This window comes from Rhipicephalus sanguineus, chromosome 1 (genome assembly GCF_013339695.2).
Source record: "Rhipicephalus sanguineus isolate Rsan-2018 chromosome 1, BIME_Rsan_1.4, whole genome shotgun sequence".
Classification (NCBI taxonomy): domain Eukaryota; kingdom Metazoa; phylum Arthropoda; class Arachnida; order Ixodida; family Ixodidae; genus Rhipicephalus; species Rhipicephalus sanguineus.
The window spans coordinates 89,874,505-89,900,407 of record NC_051176.1 but is presented as its reverse complement, the minus strand read 5'-3'; the positions used below and the strand labels follow the sequence as shown (position 1 = coordinate 89,900,407).

Here is a 25,903-nt window from a genome sequence, read left to right as displayed (position 1 = left end):
ATGGGTGTGGCTAGGAGTACAAAGGAACACAAAAGAGTGCATATGCAAGCAGCTTGGGGTCCTCGGCACTAAAGCTCTCTAATGACATCAAAGTCAAGCGAGTTCTTGGTCAGAAGACACATGTGAGGGAGAGATTAAACTACATTCTGGGGGTTATATATATGTGCCCAGGCTGTTGGACATGCCATGTGACTGCATATTTTGTCCACCCGGATTATATAACACACACCCAATGCATGGCAGACAAGTGTTTTGGCATTCCACATGTATCGGAATTCAGGCGCAGAAGCTGAGACTGAACTCAAGATCGCGTGTAGCCCAGCAGTGCGATCATGGCTGCTGAGTCGCAGGTGAAGCTAGAAAAGCGTAGCACCAATTTGACATTATTTGTTGAGGTATACTCCAGGGCAGCACTCTCACTGGAAATAACTGAGATTTAAGTAATATGAAATTAAATGTGTGAGCATATACTTAGGTTTTCTTCGTTCAGCGAACTGGGAGCGCAGAAAAAACACACAAAGGACGAAGCGAGGAACCACATAAGACAAGCGCTCGCATTCCTTTGTATTCGCTGAGCGCTTGTCTTATGAGGTTCCTCGCTTCGTCCTTTGTGTGTTCTTTCTGCGCTCCCAGTTCGATGAACGAAGAAAATGAATTACCAACTGGCCCACCTTTCGATCCTCCTGCATATACTTAGGCCCCTCACCAGCTTTGGGCAGCGCAAACAATCGCAGTGTGTAGATTGCTTGGGAGCAATCATGTCTGCAAGGTATTAAATAACTGCTTGGTGCAGCAAAGGCCAAAGTTTTAAAGAGATGTGCACGTGTTCGTCTTTTTGGGGAAGTCGCAGAACGAGAGAGAGCAAAAGTCACGTACATGTACAGACACGTGTGAAAGCAAAGATGTACTTCTCCCGAGACTTTCCACAGGGCATGTATTCCGAAAGTCTTGTGACAATAAACAACTTTGAGAGACAATGCCAGTATAAAATACGCTCAATAAATGCAATACATGCAAAACTCATGGATGCTCATTCCTTATAGGTGAAGCAGTGTACAGGACTAGGACTAAGAAAGACGCACAAAACTTGTCATTTTATTTTCTTTATTTGTTTATTTACAATACTGAAATTGTCCTAGAGGACAAGGCTAAAGGCAAACACTGCCTGACTGGGCCGTGCCACCCATACACCAGCAGCAGCAGCAGCAATTGACTGGTCACAGATGCAGAGATGCGATGCCTCATTTAGCACTGATGTGCACTGGTATTTTAAAAGCCATCATTGTGACACCATCAAGCACAAAAGCAGGTGCATCTCATTTTTTATAGGTTGCATGCACACAAGCGAGGATGTGAAGCTGCAGAAGAGCTACACACTATAATTAGAGCATGCAATGAGAACAGGGCCCTTGAGGGTTTTTCATCAATCAAAACAATGTTGGGCCATCGAGAACAAGTAACTTCCAGCATAATATACATTCAAAGAATAAGAGTCGCACGTACACAGTCCAATTCAAACTTTAAAAGGTAGCTTTTTCTGAGAGCAACAGAAGTATTTGATGATTACGTCCTGACAAAGCAAGGCACATCTATAATGTAGATAGTCGATCACGGATATATCGAACTCGAAGGGGATATCGCGAATTAGTTTGATATATGAAAAATTCGATATAAAAAAATACAGGCCCCAAGACCTCAACAGTGGCGGACGAGCACCTAAATCGGAGCATTCAAGAATTGACAACTAATTCCGCACACGATGCAACACAACGTTTTATTTGCGTGAAAAAAAATCGCTTATCTTGGCCTGCTTCTTCGTCTTCGAAATGAAGTTGAAGACGCTAGCCTCGATGCACGCTTCATGGCCGATCCCCCGTAGTGGGTTGAGCTATTCCCTTAAGGAACCAACCAACCAACCAAGCGACAGCCCGGTTCCCTCCATGTCACCGCAACAACGGCGAATTAAGCCGAACACTGCCGCCACTTCAGCGGCGGAGTATGCGCGTGTAGCCGCCGCCTCGTCTGCCGCAGCTGCAATGTCCTCAACAGCGGGGCTCGCAACAGCCTGAACATTACAGTCCGCTTCCACAAAATCGTCCGCATGGAGACACTTCGGGTGGAACGGCAGCCGGGAAGAGGGACGCCAACTCGCGAAACGCGTCATCTATATGCTCTCGTCGTCGCCGTCTTCACCGGTTTCCGCAAGTTCCGCCGTCACGAAGCCTGCCTTCCGGAACCAGTTGGCCACTTCTAAAAACCAGGCATAGAGTGCCTCTTCTACTTTCCCGTGGGCAGGATCGAGCGCGCACACGACAGGCTCACGACGTTCATTGCTGCTTGAATTGTCGACTTCTCGTGTAGCAATGTAGCAATGTACCAGCATCAAGAAGCGCAAGAACCTTGACTATGCAACAAAGTTGAGAGCCATACAGTGTGTTGAGGCGGACGAAAAAAGTTCGACGGTTGCGGACGACATATCAGGATACCACGGAGCCCTATGAGCACCTTGTGAACATTAAACGTTAAAAATTCAGGCGTACAATTTTCTAGCAACTTTTAAGCACCAAATGGTATATATTGGTAGGCAAGTCTGTCAGCCAAAACTTTCCAAAAATAAAATGTACAGTGCGCCTTTAAACCATCTCTTTTCTTGCTTATTTTTTAGATAAAACTACCTATGTTCCCTCCATATCTGGCAAAAAATATGTTTTAAAAGCAAACATTTTTAATTCAGAAGGTGTTCTGAGACCATTAATTGTTTCTCAGCCATTTTCGGGGGCCCTTGTGGACTGGTGGAATAGTTGAGGGACCCCTGCAGAGAGAGAAAGAAAGGTGGGGGGGTGACAACACAGCATGCAACGGGAAGTACGTGGCTTTTATTTAAATGGGTCTCCGCGGACCCCCCTGGGTTCCACAAAACCCCATTTGAGAACCGCTGGTATAGACATTTTCAACATGTAAGGACCATGGCTAATGGCACTGGTTATTTTGAAGCATCTACCCTTAACTTCAACAGAGAACCCAAGTTTTATTAATTTATATTTACTCCCTAATTGAGATGTCATCTGTGAATTTGTCTGTAAATCTTGTGTCGAATTGGAAACCGATGGAAAAATAATACGTACACCAAACATGAGGCTCAAGATCTTATTTGGGAGGGAGACCACACATGCCTTGTCAGTCCTCTCTTACTTAAGCGACTTTCTCAATGTGGCGGCAACGTTGTGTCAACGTGCTACTAAGGTGGCTGGCAATCCTGAGGGCCGTTTCACACAGATATGCGGGACAGTGTGCTAATTCTATTGCTACTGCATAGAAAAATATCCGAAATTCCAGGGGGGGGGGGCGCAGCCGCCATCCCTTCCCCTCTCCCCCCCCCCCCCTCGGCCCATGATGAACGTTTATATAGAGAGTGTTTCGTGAAAAAAGAAGAATTGAAAAGGTCGCTATATTTTCTGCCCGTCGTGGGGGCACAGCCACAGCTCGGCTCCTCTAGGGATGGGCAGGGGGAAGTAAAGATGATATTTATTTATTTATTTTATTTGCATACAAGGACACAGAGAAAAGAAGGAGAGAGCCATGAACGTTGGCAGGATTTTTCTTGAGGGTTGCAAGCATGTGTTCGCGGCTGGGAGAGGAGGAGAGCGCTGGTGTAGCTTGGGTGGGGGCAAGTGCTGGTGTACGTGGCTTGAGGGGGGCAAGTGCCCCTTTTGCACCCCCCTGCGCCCATGGAGAGAGCAAGCTGGCAACTGCCACCTAGAGGGGCACAAATACTCTTTCGGGAGGGGGGAAGAGACAGAAGAAAGGAAGATGATTAGGGAGCTAGGAGAGAATCAGCTGCGGTAACATTTTATTTTTTTCTTCTAACGCTTGGTTTTTCAAATAGGTTACGTGAAACACCATGTCTACTGTATGTTTACATAGATTAATCGCCGAACGATGCATTTTTCTGAGGACGCTTATAAGCAGTTTTTTACGCGCGGTTATACTCTCTCGCGCGTGCATGATGCGTCCGCCTGTATAAAATGCACATATAGAAAATCTTCACGCGCGTCGATCGCATCTCCGAACCAAGACGCAATGCCGATCTTGTTGAACGGAACTAGCCAGCGTCCGTATGTTTTCCTTCGCTCAAGTCAGCGTTGCCAGATTGTAAAGTGGGCACGACACCAGACACTCGCTAAAATTTCCCCAGATTTCACCAGAAATTAAAATTGTTACGAAATTCATAAAAACGACCCAAAATCAACATTTCTAGCAAATAAACAAACATTCGCTAAAGCTTTTTTTTTACGTTGCAACTAGGGCCAGTGTGTTTATTCGGAAGAAATGTTTATGCCCCTCGCCAGACGGTGTTCCGTCGAACCCCTGGACTACAAAATCAACATTCGTGAAGAACTCATTTTATTTTTCACAAAGTCATGATGAGGAGCCTTTAAGGTATGAGGTCAAGTGCCGGAAAAATTATTTAGAAAGCAATAAGCACTAGAAATTATTAGTCTACATTAAAAACACCTTTTTAGGCACATGTGAGCATCACAAAGCAAATTCTTTTTTGTTAATTTTTTTTAATTAGGAATTTCATTAAAAATGGGGTTTACGCGAACACACCTGAGATTCCACTAAAAAAACAAATTTTTTCTAGAGAAATAAGAGAAGTTTCGACCTGTGCAATGAACCAAAACAAATGAGATCTGATTAACAATAAAACATAGTGATTAAATAACCAAAATAGTATGCACTAGCACAGTGGCACCTTCGTATGACAGGCAGGCATAATAAATCTTGTCGCACGATTTTGCTTATCGAGGTTCATTGCACACCCACTCATGTGATAACGAAGTTTGCCAAGTTTTAATGAAAAATCTTCATTAGCAAAAAGTTATGATTGTTCGCGTATGGAAAAATACTAGAGATATAGGTTCTGAGAAAATAAAAAAAAAGGATTGGACACAGGTGCAGCGCTTACACAAGGGGATCAGGAGCGCTAAAATTCTCGATACCATCTTTGCTCGCTTGACCGCGAACCCGCCATTTCTTTTTTCCATATTGCCTTGCTGCATGAGCGCCGTGACGGGATATTTTCACGATGCAGTGCCGATCACTTGCGCGGCAAGCACCTGCAGTGTAGAGGCCAGGCTCGATGCCAACTTGCTTTAAAATATCAAATGTATTTTGTTGTCATTAATGCAATGACACACAGCGTTATACAAAGCAAATTTGATGACTGACAGGATCACACTAATGTCCTTGAGCGTAAACACACGTGCGACGTTCGGCATACACTTCATACACTTGGCGAGAAGTTTATAACAGCTGGCGCCGTCTACTGAAGCCTCTTATGTGTTGCAGAAAGAAGATTTCGTTCACCGTGCACTCTAACTATGCCCTAGCGGTAGCGCAGCAACACAGGAACACAGGTATAATTAGTGGGTATTAAATGAGGAGTAGAGCCAATAGACAAATGCTAATATCAGCCATATCGTGCAAGCCTTAGAATCGGGTAGTCACAGGCGCTACCTAGTGTTAAAATTTGGATGAGCAGCGATGGTGGGCGGAGGTTCGGTAGAATGATTTTCCCCAGATTTCACCAGATGTTGGCTGGTGTAGAAGTTTGCCGGCCTGGCCACCAAAAGCTCCATAATTTCACCAAATTTCCAAAATCTGGTGGCGAGTTTCACCAGATGGCAACGCTGGCTCAAGTAATCCAGACATTCGACTGGTTTTGTTTTTCGCGCCGGGACAAGCTGGCGTATGATCAATCAAAAACTCCGGCGTATGATGGTGCTTGCGGCGCTAGACAGCGCTTTACATTTTGAATTACCAGTACTGAAGAAAACATTTCTTTTTGATTACTTTACGCTGATTACAGATCAGTTTAATACAGTTTAATACCGACGATCGCCCATTACATGATGGACCCGTTACAAAGGGAAGCGCCGCGGACATCAACATCATCATCAGCACGCATCAGCAGTTCCCACGTGAGTGCTACAGATGACAGTCGAAAGAAACGTTGCAGGGTCGTCACCATCATAATACCTAGAATATTAATCCAGCAGATGCACTCATTAGCAAGGAAATCTTTCCTAAAGTTGTAGATAGATGTCCACTTGTTTTATTCATGGAGTCCTCCATGGTTAGAATGTAGTGGACAAGCTCTACTCTAGTATTCCTATCCTCTCATGTGTGATTATGCAATATATTAACATGATGACGCGCATTGCAGTTGCTAGTTCTGTGTAGTCCTGCGTCCGACCAGTTCTGTACTGTTTCTGGCAGCTGTAGTGGTTCGACGCAGTTTGCGGCGTTTCACTATCCTTCTCCTTACGTCTATTGACATCGCTTACAGGCAACAGGTGCAGTATTTGTTCAATGAACTAACTATTCTTTTTTTATTTGGTCGCTGTTTTGGGCACATGCATGCGTTCTGTTGCCTACATTTGGTGTGCCGTCTCTTTGTTCGTTCAAACCAGGCCTAACTGGTGAACGCGTGCGGCAAAACTCGCATGTAATCTACATATGTGAGAAATAAGTTACGAGATATCGCCACTGTCGGACACCCGCATTAACAGCCTGTTTTGTTAAGCGTTGCATTAACAACCTGTTTTATTAATCCAGATATGCCAGCAGCGGCATATATCTGCTCGCGTCCCTGGCGGCATCCCTGCGTATGGCTTGATTTACCGTGTATTTGGAAGCTCGAAAACCAAACCTCGCTGAGTACATTCTCCTAAAGCTCTGGGTTGTGTTGCTTTGTGCAGAAGCTCGAAAATCCGGTCTTCATTGAGGACGATCTGCCAGTGATCGGGGGTTGTGTTACTTTGGGCACATTCGGACGAGTTTATTTTATGTTAGGGCAAGCTTCACGCAAGAAGTCACGGATGTATACATTTCAGATGTAACAAGTTTCCTGGTGTGATGCGAAGTACTTTCTGCAATAATTTTCTTAGATTTGCTTGCGGTGGCAGCTGCTTACCGAGCTGTTACTAAGCCTCGATTCACAGTGCTTATTGAGAAGTTCCCAAGCTGTCCCAAGTAAATTTAGACACACTTCATACCTTGTGACACTTTTAGAGCCAAGGAAGCAAAGATTAAACTTTACACTCTGCGATTTTTAACCAGAATACGCCAGTGTCAACCACACTAAGCAATCTCGCATTCTAGTGCTGTTTTCCGCCCTGTTTGCCTCATAAGTGCACACACCCAGCCTCTGGCATCCGCAAAGCCCCTTCGCACACCTCTGCAATCAATCTGGCCATGTAGTTAGAAGTATTCCTGGTCATCGCTTCTGCTTTTTATTAAGTGTTAGTGCTTCATACTTGTTTATAAAGTTCTTTCTTTCATTTTTTCTCTGTCACTATTCCCTGGCACATATGCATGTTACTCTGACATGTGGAAAAATGGAATGTGCATCACAAATTAAACATCTTATCTACACCTCTTCTTACACTGGCCTTTTTTTAAAACTGGGATAGTTTTCAGGAGATTAGCAACATTGTCCAGCAGCTTGTTTTAAAGTTTGTGCTTATAGGTGAGCCCATATCCTCAAGACAAGCAAAACTTGAACTGTCTGCAAAACATATTTAGCTCACAACTTTCTCAGACTTCAAAAATCACACTGAACTGGACTCACGTATAGCATCTTTGACAAATCACATCAGTGTGATTTGTTGAGGCTGCAGTTAGGTTAATACTTCATCAACGTAGGATCTGTGTCATTCTTGCTGAAACTAAAAAAAAGAAAAGATCTGTGGCTTTCATACACTTTGTTTCAGATGTTATTGCATTAGGAAGCATGATACACACTCAAAGGTTCATATATTCTCGGTAAATAATTTAATATCGCATTCGGTTTCTGTGTGCCGAGTTGGGCAGTGGCATCACTGTCTAGGAAGCATGACTTTGGCCCACAAGAGCTGTGACACACACAGTGCTGCATTGTCTGCTCTCACACACACGAGTAATTGTCTAGATGCTTTCAACACTCGCTAAAATTCTCAGTTGGAGAATTTTATTGCGTATGGTATTCTGGTATACACAGAGGTATTTAGAATACTGGGTTACTAAAGGATAGCACCGACACCTTGTTATGCTTTGGACAACCACAATTATAGACCCGTTTCTTTTTTGTTTTCTGCAAGTGTCCTTGACGAAAAAATGTTAAAAAGGCAAACATTCAAAATTACGCTGCCGCCGAGAATTTACACCAGCAGAGAAGTAGAATACACTACATTTCTGCAGTAAAAATTATGTGCTTGCGCGGTTCATCTTAGCACTGCCAGATGACCACACCTATCCTGCCTCCATTTACAGCTATGCTAACCCGGTATAACGTCAACACAAAGAAGTGTGCGGACGAACTAAAATTCTGTAGGCTTTGCAGGTTCGCATGAAGTTAAGCTTGACTAGTTTGGCAACACGCTCAGAAAAACGAGTGAATTAGAGCACTGCACGGGCCGATTTTTCCGGCCCGGGTCCGGCCCGGCCCGGTGTTCTTAAAGGTGGCCCGTACCCGGCCTGGGCCCGAAAGGTTTGGGCCCGGCCCGTTTCAGCTAGTTATGCCTTGAGCATAAAGGAGGCACTGTCCAACCTTCGGTTATTGTGAAGATACCTGCCGCACAAAATATATTTTCTAGAGATTGTTTTAGGAAGTTCTTTCAGTGTCACGACTTTCACTGGTACTGTGTATACTTTCGGTGAATTACGCGCGTAATAGTCTTGCGAAATGATTGCAGGGCAATATAAAATATAATTGGAGTCATAGCTGGCTCTTTTATGTACGCACGCAGTGCTAACCACGTCATGTCATTTTTGCATTTCAAAGAACAACTACAAAATATAATACCTGCATAAAGTGGAGAAAAAAAGCAATGCAGACATTTTTAGGTTGAGTCTACATCAACTGCATACGAGCTAGGGCTGTTGAGTAAAAGAAGCAAGTCTCCTGCAAACTTCATCTATTGCACAATGCAATGAGAAAAAAAAAACGTGCTCTAGCTGCTTCTGGGAGGATTACACCAGGCTGGGCAGCGTTACATAAATTAAAGCTGTCGTGTTGACTCCTCGGCAGGCAACTGCACCCAATCTACGCTACATTTTCGTGCTCAAAACAACAATGTTCTTTGTCCCACCCTTCTTCCCCGAGTCACCGCCACCGCAGGGCCATAGATCTGTCAAAGCAAGGCACACCCGTGTAACGAGCGAGCCACCGTCCTCGTGTCAGACGTGTGTACAGTAACGGTGTGTTGAATAAAGGGTGTTTTAAATAAAACTAATCAGTCTGCATGTTGGTTATTCCCAGACTCGCGGATTGCTTCTCTAGCCTGACCACTCCAGTTGTGAGCCACACTCGGGGAAACGAGTGTCTCTATGGTCTGGCGCCTCACCACTAGTGATGGCAAAATCAACAACGGCGTTCGCCCTGTGATAAGAGTCGCTCCGCATCTTGCACTCAAAATGCACGAAAAACAGCTCCTGAGATATTAATGACACACAAGTCGCGTTGGCCAGTCTACGGGCATGCGAGCGTAGCTGCATACTCGAAATGTTTCCCTAGATACGAACGCGCACATATTATATACACTAATCTAGGCAGTTTACCGTTGCTTTCTTTACACGGTACACAAGAACGTGTTTGACTCACTATAATGGCGGAAACTTATATTAGGCGTTTCTTGAAATCTCGTGTAGCATACCAATGGAGCAAAATTGTAGACGTCTTGTACTGTGCAATTTCTGTGCACGCCAATGCACTCCAGGTTGTTTAAATTACTCGGAGCCCTCAACGACGGCGTCTCGTATAGCCTGGGCCGCTTCGGGAAGTTAAACCCCACAAAACAACAAAAACAAAGCCACACAACGTACACACCCAATTATACATATACGTATGTGACCCAGGCCTAATACGGGCCTGGCTCAGGCCCGAGCCCGGCCCGGGCCCAATCCAGCAACCCCTTACCCGGCCCGGCCCGCGGGCCAGGCCGGGCCCGTGCAGTGCTCTATTGTGGGTTCACAGCCAGCGCTCTCTAGGCTTGCCCAGTGGTACTCGACTGCTGACCCGAAGGTAGTGGGATCGAAACCCTGCCACAGTGGCCGCATTTCGATGGAGGTGAAATACTAGAGGCCCGTGTGTTTAGATTTAGGTGCATGTTAAAGAACACCAGATGGTCACAATTTTCGGAGCCATCCGCTACGGCAACCCCCATAATCATATCGTGGTTTTGGGACATAAAATCCCAACAATTATTAAAGTAGGCTTTCCCGGTAACGCGGGTCACTGCTCGTTGTGTGTCACTCTAATGTGGCATGTCACTAATACTTTTGTTACGCTTCCTACATAGCGACGTTTGTGTCAGTCGCGCTAGCGATGGGTCTCGATTGTGAGAACGAGCATTTAGGCATACTTTGGAAGTGAATTAACATATATTTTAACCATTTGTTGTGTCCATGATTTCTTGCACTTCGTATTACGAGACGGGGACGAGACAGGGACTACAGGACAGCTGGTGCACAAATTCACAGCTGGTTTATTCACTTCTTGCGAAGTGTCAAATGAAGGTTAACAATCAGACAGGAGGGATAAGGTGAAGGGCAGGATGTAGCATAAACAACCACCAACTAGCCCAGTTCATCGCTCTGCTAAACTTGTCGTGTCCAACACTTCGTATGGAGTTTCTTTGCATACAGAGAGCCTACAGCAGTCGTTTTATAGGCTCAAGATATGGTGACTCAACCCCTGTAATGCAAACCAGCATTTATGAAAAAGTTGTAACTTGTTTGCTAAATTTCACTCTTAAGAAGTAAAAGAAGAGGGGCATACATGTTGCTCCTCAGAAAAGGAGGAACTGATGTGTGCCACGGGAGTTCCTCTTTTTTTGGAAAAGAAAGAAAAGAGACCGGACTAAAGGATTGGTGTGCTGATACCACAATCTGTTAATTATTCACATGGTGGTGGGTGGCGAAATTTTGATTACATTTTGCCACGTGGAGTTATTTTACATGCACGTAAATCCTAACGTGTGTTTTTTTACATTCCACCCTTATAGTAATGCTTTCAGTGCGGCCGGGGTCGAACGCCACGACCTCAGCAGCCCAAGGCACATAGCGCATTACAGGGGTGGGTACAATGGCTATAGCAGCATTGTGAGGAATAATGTATGTAGGTGCACAACTGCTGATCCTGTGGCATATTCCAACCACGCTGTACCTAAGAGACCATCTGAGCCTCTTTGCGACATGTTTGGTGGAGTTGAAAGTCATGCAGCAGGTTTGTAGTAGTGGTGTGGCATTGTGTCTAATATTCAATATTGTTCCATAATTACAGTGAGTATGCTTACATTAGATCTGTGTGTAATAGGCCTGTGTAACCAGGGAGAGGGCTACGGTGTCCCACAGATTCGTGGCGACAAGGTACCGCTCTGCACAGCGTACATGTTAACACACGTACGTGTAACTTATATTTAAACAGTCGCATGTCAGTGATGTGCTCGGTTCGCATCTGAGAATACTTAGTGAATAAAAATATACTTCAAAATGCCCGCATTGTTGTCTCTATCATACCCCTTCCAAAAATAATTACTGCCCAGTGTGGCCTTGGTGTGTCCATAGAGCACACACACGCAGACAGACATGCAGGCATGCATACTCGCTACAACCCACTGTCTACCACCCTTGCACCTTCCAAACTGTTTCATCGCTTTACCTGTTCCTCTCTTTTTTACACGGGACAAAGGATTTACTTCTGCAGTTCATCGCTTGTGGGAGGAAAGCGCCCTTTTTCGGATGAATTGTGCAGTTAAGCCCGCATTTCTCTTATAGCGTTTTTTTTTAATGTTAATGTTTACAGATTTTACCAGAATTGTGAGAGGATGGGCAGCAGTAAAATCATCTTGTAGCAACATCTTGTGACACTTTGTTCAACTTCAAAGCATTAAAAAAAAATAATTGTGAGGGTTTCCATGAAAGAAAATCATAAAAATCACCACCCATGCACTTCGTACAGATGGTTAATGAGCGAAGCCATAGTCCTTCGATACTTTTTCTGGTCACGAAACTTCGCCACCACGCTATAGCGAAGTTTAATATGGCACGGAAAGCTTGCCGTGCGGTGGCGCCACCGTCGCTTAGAGGCCACCCTTCTCTGGGTTGATTCTGCAGAAACCGCAGTTGCGGCTGGCACGAGCTGAAAGTTTGGACGTGTACTCTGTATCTGTGACTGCTTTTTGGATAAGGGCCACATTCGGGTATTGTACAGTAGAAGCGGCACATTGGTGTGACGATATCGTTTAGGTGCTGTGTACCGAGGTGCCGTTTCGGCTACAAAGGCACTACTGGAAAAAGTATCGCTATTTTGCATGCCAAGTGTTTGTGGGAAGTTTGAGAACTGGAAGTGAGCCATAACGCGGCAAGAAACGGACAACTTCAGCATCGATTCGAAGCACGTGCGTGTGTGTGCAAGGCACTTTGATTCGTTAGACATCATCCATGTGGACGATTTCACGATAAAACGGTGGCACTGTATTGTTGCCGAGAGACAAGCCGCACCTCAGGCCTAACCCCATTTCTCGTGTGCTCCACGACCTGCCAGCCTACTTTACGAATCAGAAGTTGCGACCACGGACAGTTTGAACGCCACTGAAACCACTGAAACGACCTCGAGAGCCATCGTGTGCAAGGAGGGTTTCCATGCGTGATAAACTGGCCTTTAGCTACTTATTGTAACAACAACAACAAAAAGACGGGACGCAATATTTCGGTGTCGATACTTCCTTAAGATGTCTTTTGAGCTCTACACTACCCCAGTGCTGAAGGAAGGCGAAAATTATCTGTTACGTATCATAAGCATTTGCATGGCTTCATTTCCTTCAAAGAAAGATTGTGATAACAATCTTATTAAGCGTCCTGGTTGGCCAAGGAAGTACGGCACTGAATGCAAATATGCGTCAATCCTTGTCACCCTGCTCCTGAGAGATATAGATAACAAGCGCAATGCAGAGTCAGGGGGACAGATTCATCTATGCGGTCTTCATTGGGGATATTGACAACAAAAATTGCGTTAGAAAACTGTGTCACACAATCGGACTGATACGCACGAAAACTAGCAAAGCTTTCGAGGCCTGAAAACGACAACAGTTCCCATCGAGTAAGCATTTCATTGATGGCTATGATCTGCCGATGTATTTGTTCCAAACAGATTACAGGCAAATGCAAGCTGACGCCCTAGAACATTTTCTGTTACATAAAATTAGTCCGTAACCACTGCTGGAACAACACATGCAATTGGAAGCTCGGGAAATAACAGTGCACGACCTTGAGCTCAGGTTGTCATGCATTTAATGGCAACACCGCTGATGTCTCATTCTCTATACAGCGCATCACAGTAATGTCAGTTTTTTTTTATTTGAGGCCTGTTAAGCTAACTAAAGACAAATTGTGCAGTAACAAAAGGTCTAAGCTGGCACAGTGAGTCGCCAGCTGAATTTGGGGTTTTTTACTTTTTGTATGCGCTTTGTCTTCTGTAAGAAAACATTCTTAGAAGTTCCAAGTTGAGTTCATATAATTGCTACGACAAAATAGAATGTAGATATTGTCTAAAAAGAGCGGGGCTTTCGGCCGCAACACACCAGAGAAGAAAAAGTACAGGTATCGCCTACAGCGGCCGCTCCGCGGGGTGGCCTTTCTTTTACTGTGGTGCCCCTAGCGGCCGCCGCTAGCTCTATATTAAACTGAGGCGGCAGTTTCATGACCAGAAAAGCTCTTGAGGGACTATGGCGTAGCTGAAACGTGCAGCCCCAGTGTTTATCATTGGATTAATCCCAACAGTTCATTAAAGTCCGTGTTTCTTAACCCTTTGCAGTCCGTTGTTGGACAGCGCTGGACAAGCTCTTTCGTGGTTGATTCGTGCACGCATTTTCTCGCTGCTTTATGCCCCATGTTTTAAAAGAATAAACTTCTTTTACTTGAGCTTTGCCTTTTTTAGTTTCAGATCAAAACGAATGGAAGGTGGGTAAAGGTTTCGGACCGCAACGATTTAATGAGGTTACATGTTTGGCTTGGGTTTATCAGTCACTGATGGCAGGGCCAATGGAGCGCCTCTTTCTCTTTTATTATTTTTGAACTCTCTTCGAATTTGCTCCTGCTCTTCTTCACTTTTAGTCAACCAGTGGGCTCACCCAATTCCTTTGGCACATAAGCGCTAGAAGTTTTTGCATGCATGGGACGATCAATTTCGGTTGTGCCTAGCCATATACAGCTTTGCTGTAAAAGGATGCCATGGTAGCGATTACATCACCACCAACTCTTTACACCAGCATTTGAGTGGAATGTGTTAGTGTTAGCTTTAGGTATTCTCTGGTTAACACTGCACCAAAAGATGTCACTAGCAGTGACCTTAGCGGCTATGGTGTTGCACTGCTGAGCACGAGTGTGTGTTCTGTTCCTGCTTACGGCAGTTTCGTTTCAATAAGGGTAAAGTGCAAAAATGCTCATGTACTCAGATTTAGGTGCACATTAAAAAACACGAGGTGGTAAATATTAATGCGGAGTCTCCCACTGCGATGGACCTTGTAATCGTGTCATGGTTTTGCGAGGTAAAAGCCTGCAATATTTCTTTCTTACTACCAGTGTTGTTAGTGCTGTACTTAGCTCTGGTGATCTCTACAAGCTGAAACTCTCTTGCTGTGGATTCAGGATGGTTTCATAAACCCTGCTAATACACTTGGATTCACTTGGTACTGTGTGAACTGGGCTTTGTAAATTTTATTAAAAAGACAATTGGAATGGTATCTGATGCAGATTAGCTCATTCAGACTTGCACAGAGCTTTATTCACCAGGCTTAAAATCGTGCTTACACTCATGCTCACTTTTACTTGCCTCAGCTCATGCACACATGGACTCGCATCTATGTTGATCCTTCTTAAAGGGGCCCCTCAAAACATTTTGAACAGGGTCTGAAAATGCTGCTGATTGGTAGTTGAGGCTCCTGCAGACATGTGAGCCAAGCATTATAGTGCAGGATGTGGCATCTAATTTACAATTAAAGGGGTCATGAACCACTTTTTCAAGTAATGATCTAATGACCTCAGTATCGGAGTTTACTGCCTCCCGAATCGATTCCCGCAAAAATTTCTCAAATCCGTCAAGAATGAGCAGAGTTACGGGGGTTTGGCGCACGCTCTCAGCGCTTTCTCTCTTTTCTCGTGCCGACGAGCGCACTGGAAGCTACATAGGGAGGGATGGCACGGGGGAAAGAAGTTACGTCAGCGCGCGTCATGAAACGCGATCGCTCTCCCGCTGGGATTCGCATGCGTGAGCGCGGCTACCGTGTAAAGTTAGCAGACTGAGGAGTGCGGCGCGGGCAAGTAGCGACACCCCGTGGCAAGAAGCGCATCTCATCCGACTATCGGCCAATAAGCATGCTATGTTTCCGCGACGTCAACGTGCAGACGAGAGTGAGAACTGGCCTCTGTTTGAAAAGAGGGCGCCTGAGGAAACGGCAACTTCGCGCTCCACTTGTGGCCTTTACAAGGCGCGCACGACTGTAATATTTTGCAGAGCAGTTCATAGCCGTGTCAGCTTTCCGCAGGTTGTGTTTTTTCAACAAGCCCAAGGGGTGCTTCATGACCCCTTTAAGTTTCGAAGTCTGCTAGAAATTGCTCTTTCCTCTCTTGATAAATGGTGCCTTAAGCTAAATTTTTACTGCGTCATAAGCATGTGGACACTGCCACCGGCCGATTTGATCATCGTGAGCTGCATAGTTACTGCATGTTTTGTACAACCTATGAAAAATTCATTCTCAACACGTGTCATGAAATGTGTTGCTGTTCAAGCTAGCAAGCTCACATACAATATATTGCACAGTAGGGAAACGTATTATCTGGAAGAGCAATACTGATTGCTTCAAATTTGAGTACTTAGATTGCACTTTCCAAGAGCTCTGCTCATTGCTGCTTAGCACCCTTTCCTGTGCTCCATAATACAGTTTGAAATGAAAAAGCAGGCCCTAAAGAAAAAAGCAATGTTTATTGAACTTATTCAGCTGGCAGTGCCACGTTGGTTGCCACTGTCCTACGCTTATTTGCACCAATATGCTGGTTCAAGCTACAGGATAAAAAAACAACCAAAAAAACACAGTTTGCTAGTTTGTATTAAGCCAGCTGCACGAAATTTTGACAGCAGTTCACCACTGTAGAAATGAACTGGACAACACGAGTCAGGTTAGCATGACTGCCATCACAAATTAGAAAGCACCATGAGCAGGTATACAAAAGCTTCAGCTTTAAAAACAGTTTCTTGGTCCCTGGGCTACAAAGTGGAGTTTCATTAAATCAGTGGCTGTGCGTAATTCTCCACTGTGAGCTTGAACCTTCAGTCATGAGGATGAACAGCGCCACATTTGTGACAAAGGATGAACAGAGGGAGCACATGCACTGGGGTGCTGTTATTTGTTATCTGTCCTTTTTCCACCTTTCTTTCGTTAAAAGTGCACTGTGGTTCACCTGTCATGCAAGACCAATTGACTCAAGTTTACATTTCACTAGACCTACAACAATTTAAAATTACGTGCGCATTGGGAATCCAGTCTGAGACAGACTGGTGGCATGTGTCATGCAGTGGCATAGCCAGTGGATGGCACACCGGGCCCGTGCCCCCCCCCCCCCCCCCCGAAATATTTTTTCCGTGGGATACAGAGCACACAATGACACTTGACCGCACTTACCTGCCTGGACCTCATGTCGGATAAAGGGCTGGCCCCCGCCTCCACTCCGAACAAAATTTCTGCCTACGCCACTGGTGTCGTGAATTTTCTGGTGTGTCGTAACTGTGCCACGTTAGTACCATGAGCCACGTTAGTACTGTTTTCTAATGCCTAGAAGCAAGACGTTACTAGTTCTCTGTATAATTTGTTCAAAAATGTTCTTTCTTGGGGGGGGGGGCATGTGCAACCTATTCAGTATACGTTGCACAGATATGAAGCTATAAGCGAACATGTAGCAAAACGTAAGGCCAACCCAAAAATGATTGGAATGCACTAAAAGTGCATTGTGTAATTTGAGATAACTGATATTTATTCCCCAACCAAAGTTACGAAGACACGTAAAAACCCGACGTTTCGGAACCAGCTCGGTTCCTTCCTCAGGGGGGACTGCAGCGGCTTGGCAGCGGCCTCTTTAAGGCACTCTCGCGGCGGTTAACGACCCCACGCATTACCGAGGAGCGTAGCCCATGCGCATACACCGGGGGGAGAGTTCCGAGTGAACGGTTGATATTTTGAGTGGTCCTCTGTATATGCCACGACTCCAGTAGTAACCTCCTCCTCCACTTGGTTTCACTTTCGAGGATGGCGGTTCCGTTGAAGTCTATTCTGTGGTCAAACGTCTCTGCGTGCTCGGCGACGGCGCTGCGTTCTTTGTTGAGTTTACGGACGTCGTTGACGTGTTGCCTAATCCGTTCGGGGAAGTTTTTGGTCTCGCCGATGTATGACGAGGGGCAGTCGGCACACGGTATTTTGTAAACGACGCCGGGCGCCCTGTCCTTTGTTGGTCGGTCTTTCGGGCGGGGAAGGAAGCGGCCCAGCGTGCATGAAGGCACGTGCGCGATGTGCACGCCTTCTTTTCTAAAAATCCGAGCCAACGCCTCGCTGGCTCCCTGGACGTATGGGACCGACACGCGTTTTGGAGAGCTGTTCGTCAATGCTGGCTGGGAGTCGCGTAACCTCTTTTTCTCTGCGCGGCGGGCGACGGATCGAATGAAATTTCTGGGATAACCGTTTTTTCTGAGGTCCGCAATTACGCGGGCCTCTTCTTTCCGGCGTTCCGTGTCAGTGGAACATATCTTTTTGGCTCTCTGAAGTAATGTGGACACAACGGAGGCCTTGTGGGTGGAGGGATGGGACGAATCGTATTGAAGGTATCGGCCGGTGTGCGTCGGCTTCCTGTAAACGGAGAACTCCAAGTCACTGCCCCTTCTTGCCACCTGGACGTCGAGAAAGGGGAGGGTGCGGTCGCGTTCACACTCGACCGTGAACTGTATGGCTGGGTGAACGGAATTTAGGTGCAGTCTGAAGTTTTCAATTTCAGATGTCTTCACGACACAAAAGCAATCGTCCACGTAGCGAAGAAAGAGCTTGGGTCGCGGCGAGAAGGAGCCAAGTGCTTCCCTTTCTATATGTTCCATGGTCAGGTTTGCCATTGTGACGGAGATGGAGGCTCCCATTGCGGTTCCACTGTTTTGCCTGAAGATTGTTCCTTTGTGGGAAAAATACGTGCTGGACAGGCAGAATTCCAGTAGGCGGCAGAGTTCGTCAATAGTGAGTGGGGTCCTTTGACTCAAGCCATCGTCACCCTCAAGAGCAGCACGGGCACAGGATACAGATAAGGGTACCGGCACATTGGTGAACAAAGATACGACGTCGAACGAGACCAGGCTCTCGTCTTCGTCGATACTCACCTCTGATGCTAGCTGCACGAAGTGGCTGGAGTCGCGGACATGAGTTGGGGTATTCCGGGTGAGAGGGGCGATGATTCGGTGCAGGAAGCTTGAAAGGGCTCGGCATGGAGAGGAAGTGAAGTCGACGATCGGTCGGAGGGGGGCGCCAGGCTTGTGAATTTTGGGTAGTCCGTAGAAACCCGGTGCGGAGCCGTTGCGGCAGATTAGACTTAGGTAGAGTGCTTTTAATTGTGGGTGGTGCTTGAAAATTTCGGAGAGTAGCTTGTTTAGCTGAGTTTGAGTTTGCTTCGTCGGATCCTTTTTTAGCTGCGTATATGCGTCACCCTCTAAAAGGGCCGAAATCTTCCGGTCATAGTCCCGGCTGTCCAACACCACCGTTGAGTTGCCCTTGTCAGCGGGGAGGATGACAATGCTCTGATCTTGTCGGAGTTCCCGAAGGGCTTTGCTCTCTTCTGCGGTCAAGTTCTTTTTCCCTTGTGACGGCAATTTCGAAAGGATTCCAATTGATTTTAGTCTAATTTCTTCTCTGGCGCTTGGCCTCACACTCTGGACGGCTTCCTCTACAGCCGCGACGACTTTCGATAAACGGGGCGTCGTTGACACGTTATACCCGTATCCCTTTGCCAGAACAGAAGTTTCCCGATTAGTGAGTGGGCGGGATGACAAATTGGTGACAAACCTGGGGTTTGGGTTGCCTTGGGGCGAACCCCGGTCCAACAGGTGAGAAAGTTTCCTATCCTGCGCGGTCCGATGCCTGTCTGCAGACGACGCCGCCACGGAGTCCGCGAATGCGTCGATCGGAGGCATCAATCCAGGGATGCGGTGCTGAAGTTTACGCTTGGCGAAGAACAGGTCTAATTCCTTTTTCCGTAGAGAGGCGTTGATTTCGTGCAGGCGGGCGTTGACCAGCCGTTCTTCTGCTCTCATGACGATTTCCATACCTTCGGGGGTCGAGACAGGGCGTTTCAGGCGTAGGCTTTGAGGGACGACTTTCCTATCTTTGCAGGTGCGATTGAAGTCCAGATGAGTTTTGAAGACTGATATTCCCTCCTTGATGCGTATGTAGCGCTTGACTAGCTGCATGGTATCGCGGCCGAAGTCCTGGCTGATTGAATTGAAGGTAAACATTAGACAGAAGTCTGTCTGGTTGGGTAAGTAAGCTGAGATAACTGATATTTATTCTCCAACCAAAGTTACGAAGACACGTAAAAACCCGACGTTTCGGAACCAGCTCGGTTCCTTCCTCAGGGGGGACTGCGGCGGCTTGGCAGCGGCCTCTTTAAGGCACTCTCGCGGCGGTTAACGCTTCCTGCACCGAATCATCGCCCCTCTCACCCGGAATACCCCAACTCATGTCCGCGACTCCAGCCACTTCGTGCAGCTAGCATCAGAGGTGAGTATCGACGAAGACGAGAGCCTGGTCTCGTTCGACGTCGTATCTTTGTTCACCAATGTGCCGGTACCCTTATCTGTATCCTGTGCCCGTGCTGCTCTTGAGGGTGACGATGGCTTGAGTCAAAGGACCCCACTCACTATTGACGAACTCTGCCGCCTACTGGAATTCTGCCTGTCCAGCACGTATTTTTCCCACAAAGGAACAATCTTCAGGCAAAACAGTGGAACCGCAATGGGAGCCTCCATCTCCGTCACAATGGCAAACCTGACCATGGAACATATAGAAAGGGAAGCACTTGGCTCCTTCTCGCCGCGACCCAAGCTCTTTCTTCGCTACGTGGACGATTGCTTTTGTGTCGTGAAGACATCTGAAATTGAAAACTTCAGACTGCACCTAAATTCCGTTCACCCAGCCATACAGTTCACGGTCGAGTGTGAACGCGACCGCACCCTCCCCTTTCTCGACGTCCAGGTGGCAAGAAGGGGCAGTGACTTGGAGTTCTCCGTTTACAGGAAGCCGACGCACACCGGCCGATACCTTCAATACGATTCGTCCCATCCCTCCACCCACAAGGCCTCCGTTGTGTCCACATTACTTCAGAGAGCCAAAAAGATATGTTCCACTGACACGGAACGCCGGAAAGAAGAGGCCCGCGTAATTGCGGACCTAAAAAAAAAATGGTTATCCCAGAAATTTCATTCGATCCGTCGCCCGCCGCGCAGAGAAAAAGAGGTTACGCGACTCCCAGCCAGCATTGACGAACAGCTCTCCAAAACGCGTGTCGGTCCCATACGTCCAGGGAGCCAGCGAGGCGTTGGCTCGGATTTTTAGAAAAGAAGGCGTGCACATCGCGCACGTGCCTTCATGCACGCTGGGCCGCTTCCTTCCCCGCCCGAAAGACCGACCAACAAAGGACAGGGCGCCCGGCGTCGTTTACAAAATACCGTGTGCCGACTGCCCCTCGTCATACATCGGCGAGACCAAAAACTTCCCCGAACGGATTAGGCAACACGTCAACGACGTCCGTAAACTCAACAAAGAACGCAGCGCCGTCGCCGAGCACGCAGAGACGTTTGACCACAGAATAGACTTCAACGGAACCGCCATCCTCGAAAGTGAAACCAAGTGGAGGAGGAGGTTACTACTGGAGTCGTGGCATATACAGAGGACCACTCAAAATATCAACCGTTCACTTGGAACTCTCCCCCCGGTGTATGCGCATGGGCTACGCTCCTTGGTAATGCGTGGGGTCGTTAACCGCCGCGAGAGTGCCTTAAAGAGGCCGCTGCCAAGCCGCCGCAGTCCCCCCTGAGGAAGGAACCGAGCTGGTTCCGAAACGTCGGGTTTTTACGTGTCTTCGTAACTTTGGTTGGAGAACAAATATCAGTTATCTCAGTTTACTTACCCAACCAGACAGACTTCTGTCTAATGTTTACCTTCAATTGTGTAATTTGTAAACGCTGCACAAAAAAAAGGCCAGGCCTGATTGAACGATGTACCTGCATTGATGTTATGGAAATCCTCCCAGCTCAGTTGACTGTTGCACAATGACAATATGGTAGCCTGTTGGAATGCCAAAGAAATTTTAACATATTAGTTGAGGACATTCAAAATTAGGGAAACCTACTTGTAGCAGAGAAGTTTCAAGCAAACGCCTTCAAAATTACAACAGCCCCTACAGCTATAATAAGGAATTAGCTAATTCATTGTATATTAAAATGTACAACATATATAAATTTTCTCTACTAATAAAAAGGGATTGTAAAAGGTTTACTGCAAATTAACACAACAAGTATTAACAAAATAACATACCCTTATTGTGTTAAGTTGTGTAAACTTTTTACAATCATGAATTCACCTGGCTTTTGGAACATATTTGCTAATAAAAACTGTACTCAGTTTGACATATATGCTCAGAGAAACAACATACCTGACAAATTCAGTCGCGGAAATTACGTGGGCCTCATCCCTGTGTCCAACCTTAACTAGGAACCTGATATCTCCTCCATATGTCATACTGCTGAAGGCAAATTATCCTTCCTAAGAAGGAAGTTGCACAAAACTTCGCTACATGTTAATAATTTCCTACGGAACACTGATTGGAGAGACGATCACGAGAACACGCCGACTAAATTTGGAGCCCCTATCAAAACCACCTAATTGATAAAGGAGAGTGTATACAAAAACGAAGTCATATTCATATTCATGTAAACGAATATGAATGCCCAACAAAGTGGACGAGGGAGCACCCTCCGTCGTAGCTGAATTGTTAGAGCATCGGACGCATAATTTGAAGGTTGCGGGTTTGGATTCCGCTGATGGTATGGGCGATTTCTCGTCCACATTAATTCATTTCAATTTACGTCAATTATTGCACCACATTTAAAGACAACAATTAATGTCCCCTACGCTTTCCTTGGCTTAATTGTCTGTTTCATTGATTGCATCTACAATGTAGCAATAAAGGGAAAGAAATGTTCTTTTTATAAGATAGAAGAGTAGACGTTGGGGTTTTTCAGTATTTGAGAACGAAAACTGTGCTGAGGATGAGACACCAGAGTAGAAGACAGAACGAGCCACCATTGTAGAAGAAGACAAGACGGGATGAGTGCAGTCCAGTCGTCTTCTTCTACTCTGGCGTCTCATCCTCAGGGCAGTATTCTCAAAGAAAGTCTTACCAACTAGCCTCCCCCCCCCCCCCCCCCCACACACACACTTCTTCAGTTCCTCACATTTTTTTTTCCTTTTCTGATGGGGAAGGAAAATCGGAAGTGGGGTGGTGGTAATCAGTTTTCAGGAGTTTCCTTCTGCTAGCATGAAGGAAAGAAGAAGAGTTTTAAGGGCTCGTTTTTTGATAGACACAATATTAATGAGGCCTAATTGTCTGTTAGGTCTGATTAATATTCTGCTAGCATAATATTTGTAACAGGACAAGTTCTATAAAGCCACATCTTTTTTTCTCAAGACAAATGGTTTGGTTTATAACAACGGGTAACATCAGCTTAACTTTTATTACTAAGAATTTTGCCTGATAAAAAAGACTAGAGGAACATTCTTGGTTTTTTTAAATCAGATTTTTAAAGGAGTATTGGCATGGCAGTGTTGGCCTTTAATTTTTTTGTGTTGGACAAAAGTTGGAACATGATAAACGATAAAAAATAATGAAAGGGCCAGAGTGCCCTAAAAATTTGACTTGTTTCAGTTTTGGTACTTGTGACATCACAGTACAGTAGCTTGTTGTGGCTGCCACGTAATAGTGTAGCCAGTAGAAGCTTGCATAAGGGTTAATATTTTTATTGTGAACACCATCACACCCAGCCTTTATGCTACACGTCATCATCAATCTTGTTTAGTGTCATGACATCACAAATAATGTAAGTTACATCAGGTCCATCATTTGACGCAGCTGGTAGTATCCAATTAAAATACTATAAGCGTTTTGCTGTCTGTCATTGCTAATGTGATCATTTATGTGTGAGAAACATATAGTACAGTTTATACAAAATTGAAAATGTATGTGTCACTACTCCTTTAATCGTTAAAAAAAAAGGGTGGTTTCACATGCCAAAGTCATGATTTGTTTATAAGACACACCGAAGCGCGAGACTGACTATTAATTTTATCTACCTGGGGTTCTTTAACATGCACTGAAATCCAGGTACATAAGCATTCTTGTAGTTCACACAGTCGGAATGTAGCTGCTGCTGCCTTGATCGAAAATGTGAGCTCAAGCTCAGGACCGCAGTGCCATCTAGAGATATCGTAGTGGTTGCAATGTCAGTTTCGTTGGACAAAAGCTGTAATCAACTCTTAGTCTCTACTGTCTTTTGTGCAGGTGACCATGTTTACAGCAGAAGAGTACTATCGTTACTCAATGGTCTACGCACGGGAGCAAGAAGCAAAGGCAGCGCTACTGAAGGAGATTCTTGAAGAAGCCGCAGCGGCCAAACGAGGGGAGGTGCCGAAGAAGAAAAAGAAGAAGAAAAAGGCAAAACCAAAGCAAATCCAAGGCCCTGTGAGCACGCTCAGCCCTACCGAGCACTCTTCGTACATGTACCTGCTCCAGCGTTATCAGCACCGAGTCATCACCAACATATCGCCCACTGAGCAGAAAGACTTAATTCAATTGGCGGTACGTATGAAACGGTATCCTGGGTAACAGTGCAATAAAGACATGGATCAGGACATGGGAAGTGACAGGACAGACGTGATGCAACAACTGATTCCCATATTCATGTGCATGCACACACAATCACAAAGCCAAGATAAGGCATGCTAATATCATGCCCGATTATTGAAGGTATTGTCTAGGAAATTAAGTTCTTTGCCTGATATTAACATTGAAGGATGACTGCTGTCTAAATATTTTGCCTTCCATGTATGGCAAGCCTAAAATATTTCCCTTATTAGTTGATTGCTGTGGCAATGAATGATGTTGGCCTGCTGAAAACAAGTCTTGCTGGCCCTTTCATGCTCTTTCAAGAGCACACTGATGCGGTGTTCAGTGTCTCCGATGCACATGCCCTGACGTGTTAATGGTAACCAGTACACCACACTCCTTCTTCAAGGTGTGAGGGTGCATTGTGTTTAATATCGCATTCTTTTGCGAGTTTAAGTAGCTTGGCCAACAAGTTGGAAGGCTGCAAAAAGGTGCCAGAGCACTGGAGCACACGAAGAAGAGCAAGATGGTCGTGATGCCACACATGCATTGATTGTCGCATAGATGCAACTCTAGCGTTGCAGTTTGGTGCTAACCTGATGATGTAGCACATATTAGGAATGATTCTGTCACTAGTAATCACTCATAATGTCACTCATAATAAAAAAAATCATTGCAGCATATTGTAAGACGGAATGAAATGCTAGCTATGCAGTTCTATCCAATTCTTGGAGAAAATATCTTTTTTACGTTAACCTGTATTGGGCAAAATTTGCACAAAAAACGAGAAACAATGCAAACCACAGGACAACATGACAGAGAGGCTAAGCACTGAGACTGAGTGGACTCCATCTCTGTCCTGTTGTCATGTGGTTCACGCTGTTTCTCGTTTTCTGTTGACATGTACCAACCGGCCCAGACAGGCACTCTAGTGCAAAATTTGCACACCAGTGCCTGCACACTGGTGCCTGTGAGTAACATCTGCCAGTACGCGAGGTTTTGGTACTGAGAAGGCTAGACTCAGTAACAGGAGCCAGAAACATATTGTGACTGCCATATTTAAGATGACATCTTTTGAGAACAATACGGATGACTTGGATGATTGAAAAGTCTACTCGTGAAGCTTGTGACGACCATGTGTGTGAAAAGCTGATTGTTCAGTGTTCCTGGTCAATGGCTCTCTGGTGCAGGAGTTGCAGACCCGTGTGGTTCTTGAACAGCAGGAATTCCTCCGGAAGTGGCCACATGTGCCTGGTAGACGTCCCGAGACGCTTGCAAAAGGCTGCGAATCCTGGGGACGGGTAGGGCATTATTAACCCTTCGAGGGTTGAATTTTTTTGCGAAATCTAGTCTAAAAATGTGTAATTTTTTTATTGCTGAAATAAATTCTTCAGATGATTCTATTAAAAAAAAAATTGTCTAAAATATTTTTTTGTGATCGTAAAGGGACAAAAAATCATTTTTGTTGTTACATACACATGGGTTATTCGTAGTAAAATCAAGCAAATTATGCAAATAAAAATTATGCATTGTATTAAACATAGCTCACAGACATACAAAAATAAGTGCACCACAGTACTTTTCCGGTTAAAAATGTTCGTGCTCTAACACTAAAAACTTTTCAGCGTGTGATAGTCTTTGAAGCATGGCTTGCCGCGCACGCTTTTCAGATGTCGCTCCTTGATCGTCATCGGAGTCTGAACTCGTCAAAAAATTCTCGTCTGACAAACTGAAATCTAATGAATCAGATTCTGATTCGGCACTTGGGGAATAGTCCGCATCAGAAGAATTGCTGCTCGACTCACCGGCAGCAGAGCAACCGGTGCGCACTTCCATAGCGTAAGCGAACTGCGTCAGTGAGCTCACGGAAGAAAACTCTATGGTTGTGCGCCCGTCC

At 45.6% G+C, this 25,903-nt stretch overlaps 1 protein-coding gene across 1 annotated transcript in view; it reads left to right on the top strand.

Annotated features, from left to right (window-relative positions):
- Positions 1-5,915: 5,915 nt before the first annotated feature.
- Positions 5,916-25,903, top strand: part of LOC119406990 (uncharacterized) — a gene marked incomplete in the record, with an annotated part of 85,042 nt that continues 65,054 nt past the window's right edge. The window contains 3 exon segments of the mRNA XM_037673850.2: positions 5,916-5,984; positions 23,683-23,979; positions 25,197-25,307. Coding sequence (XP_037529778.1) covers positions 5,916-5,984; positions 23,683-23,979; positions 25,197-25,307 — 477 coding nt within the window.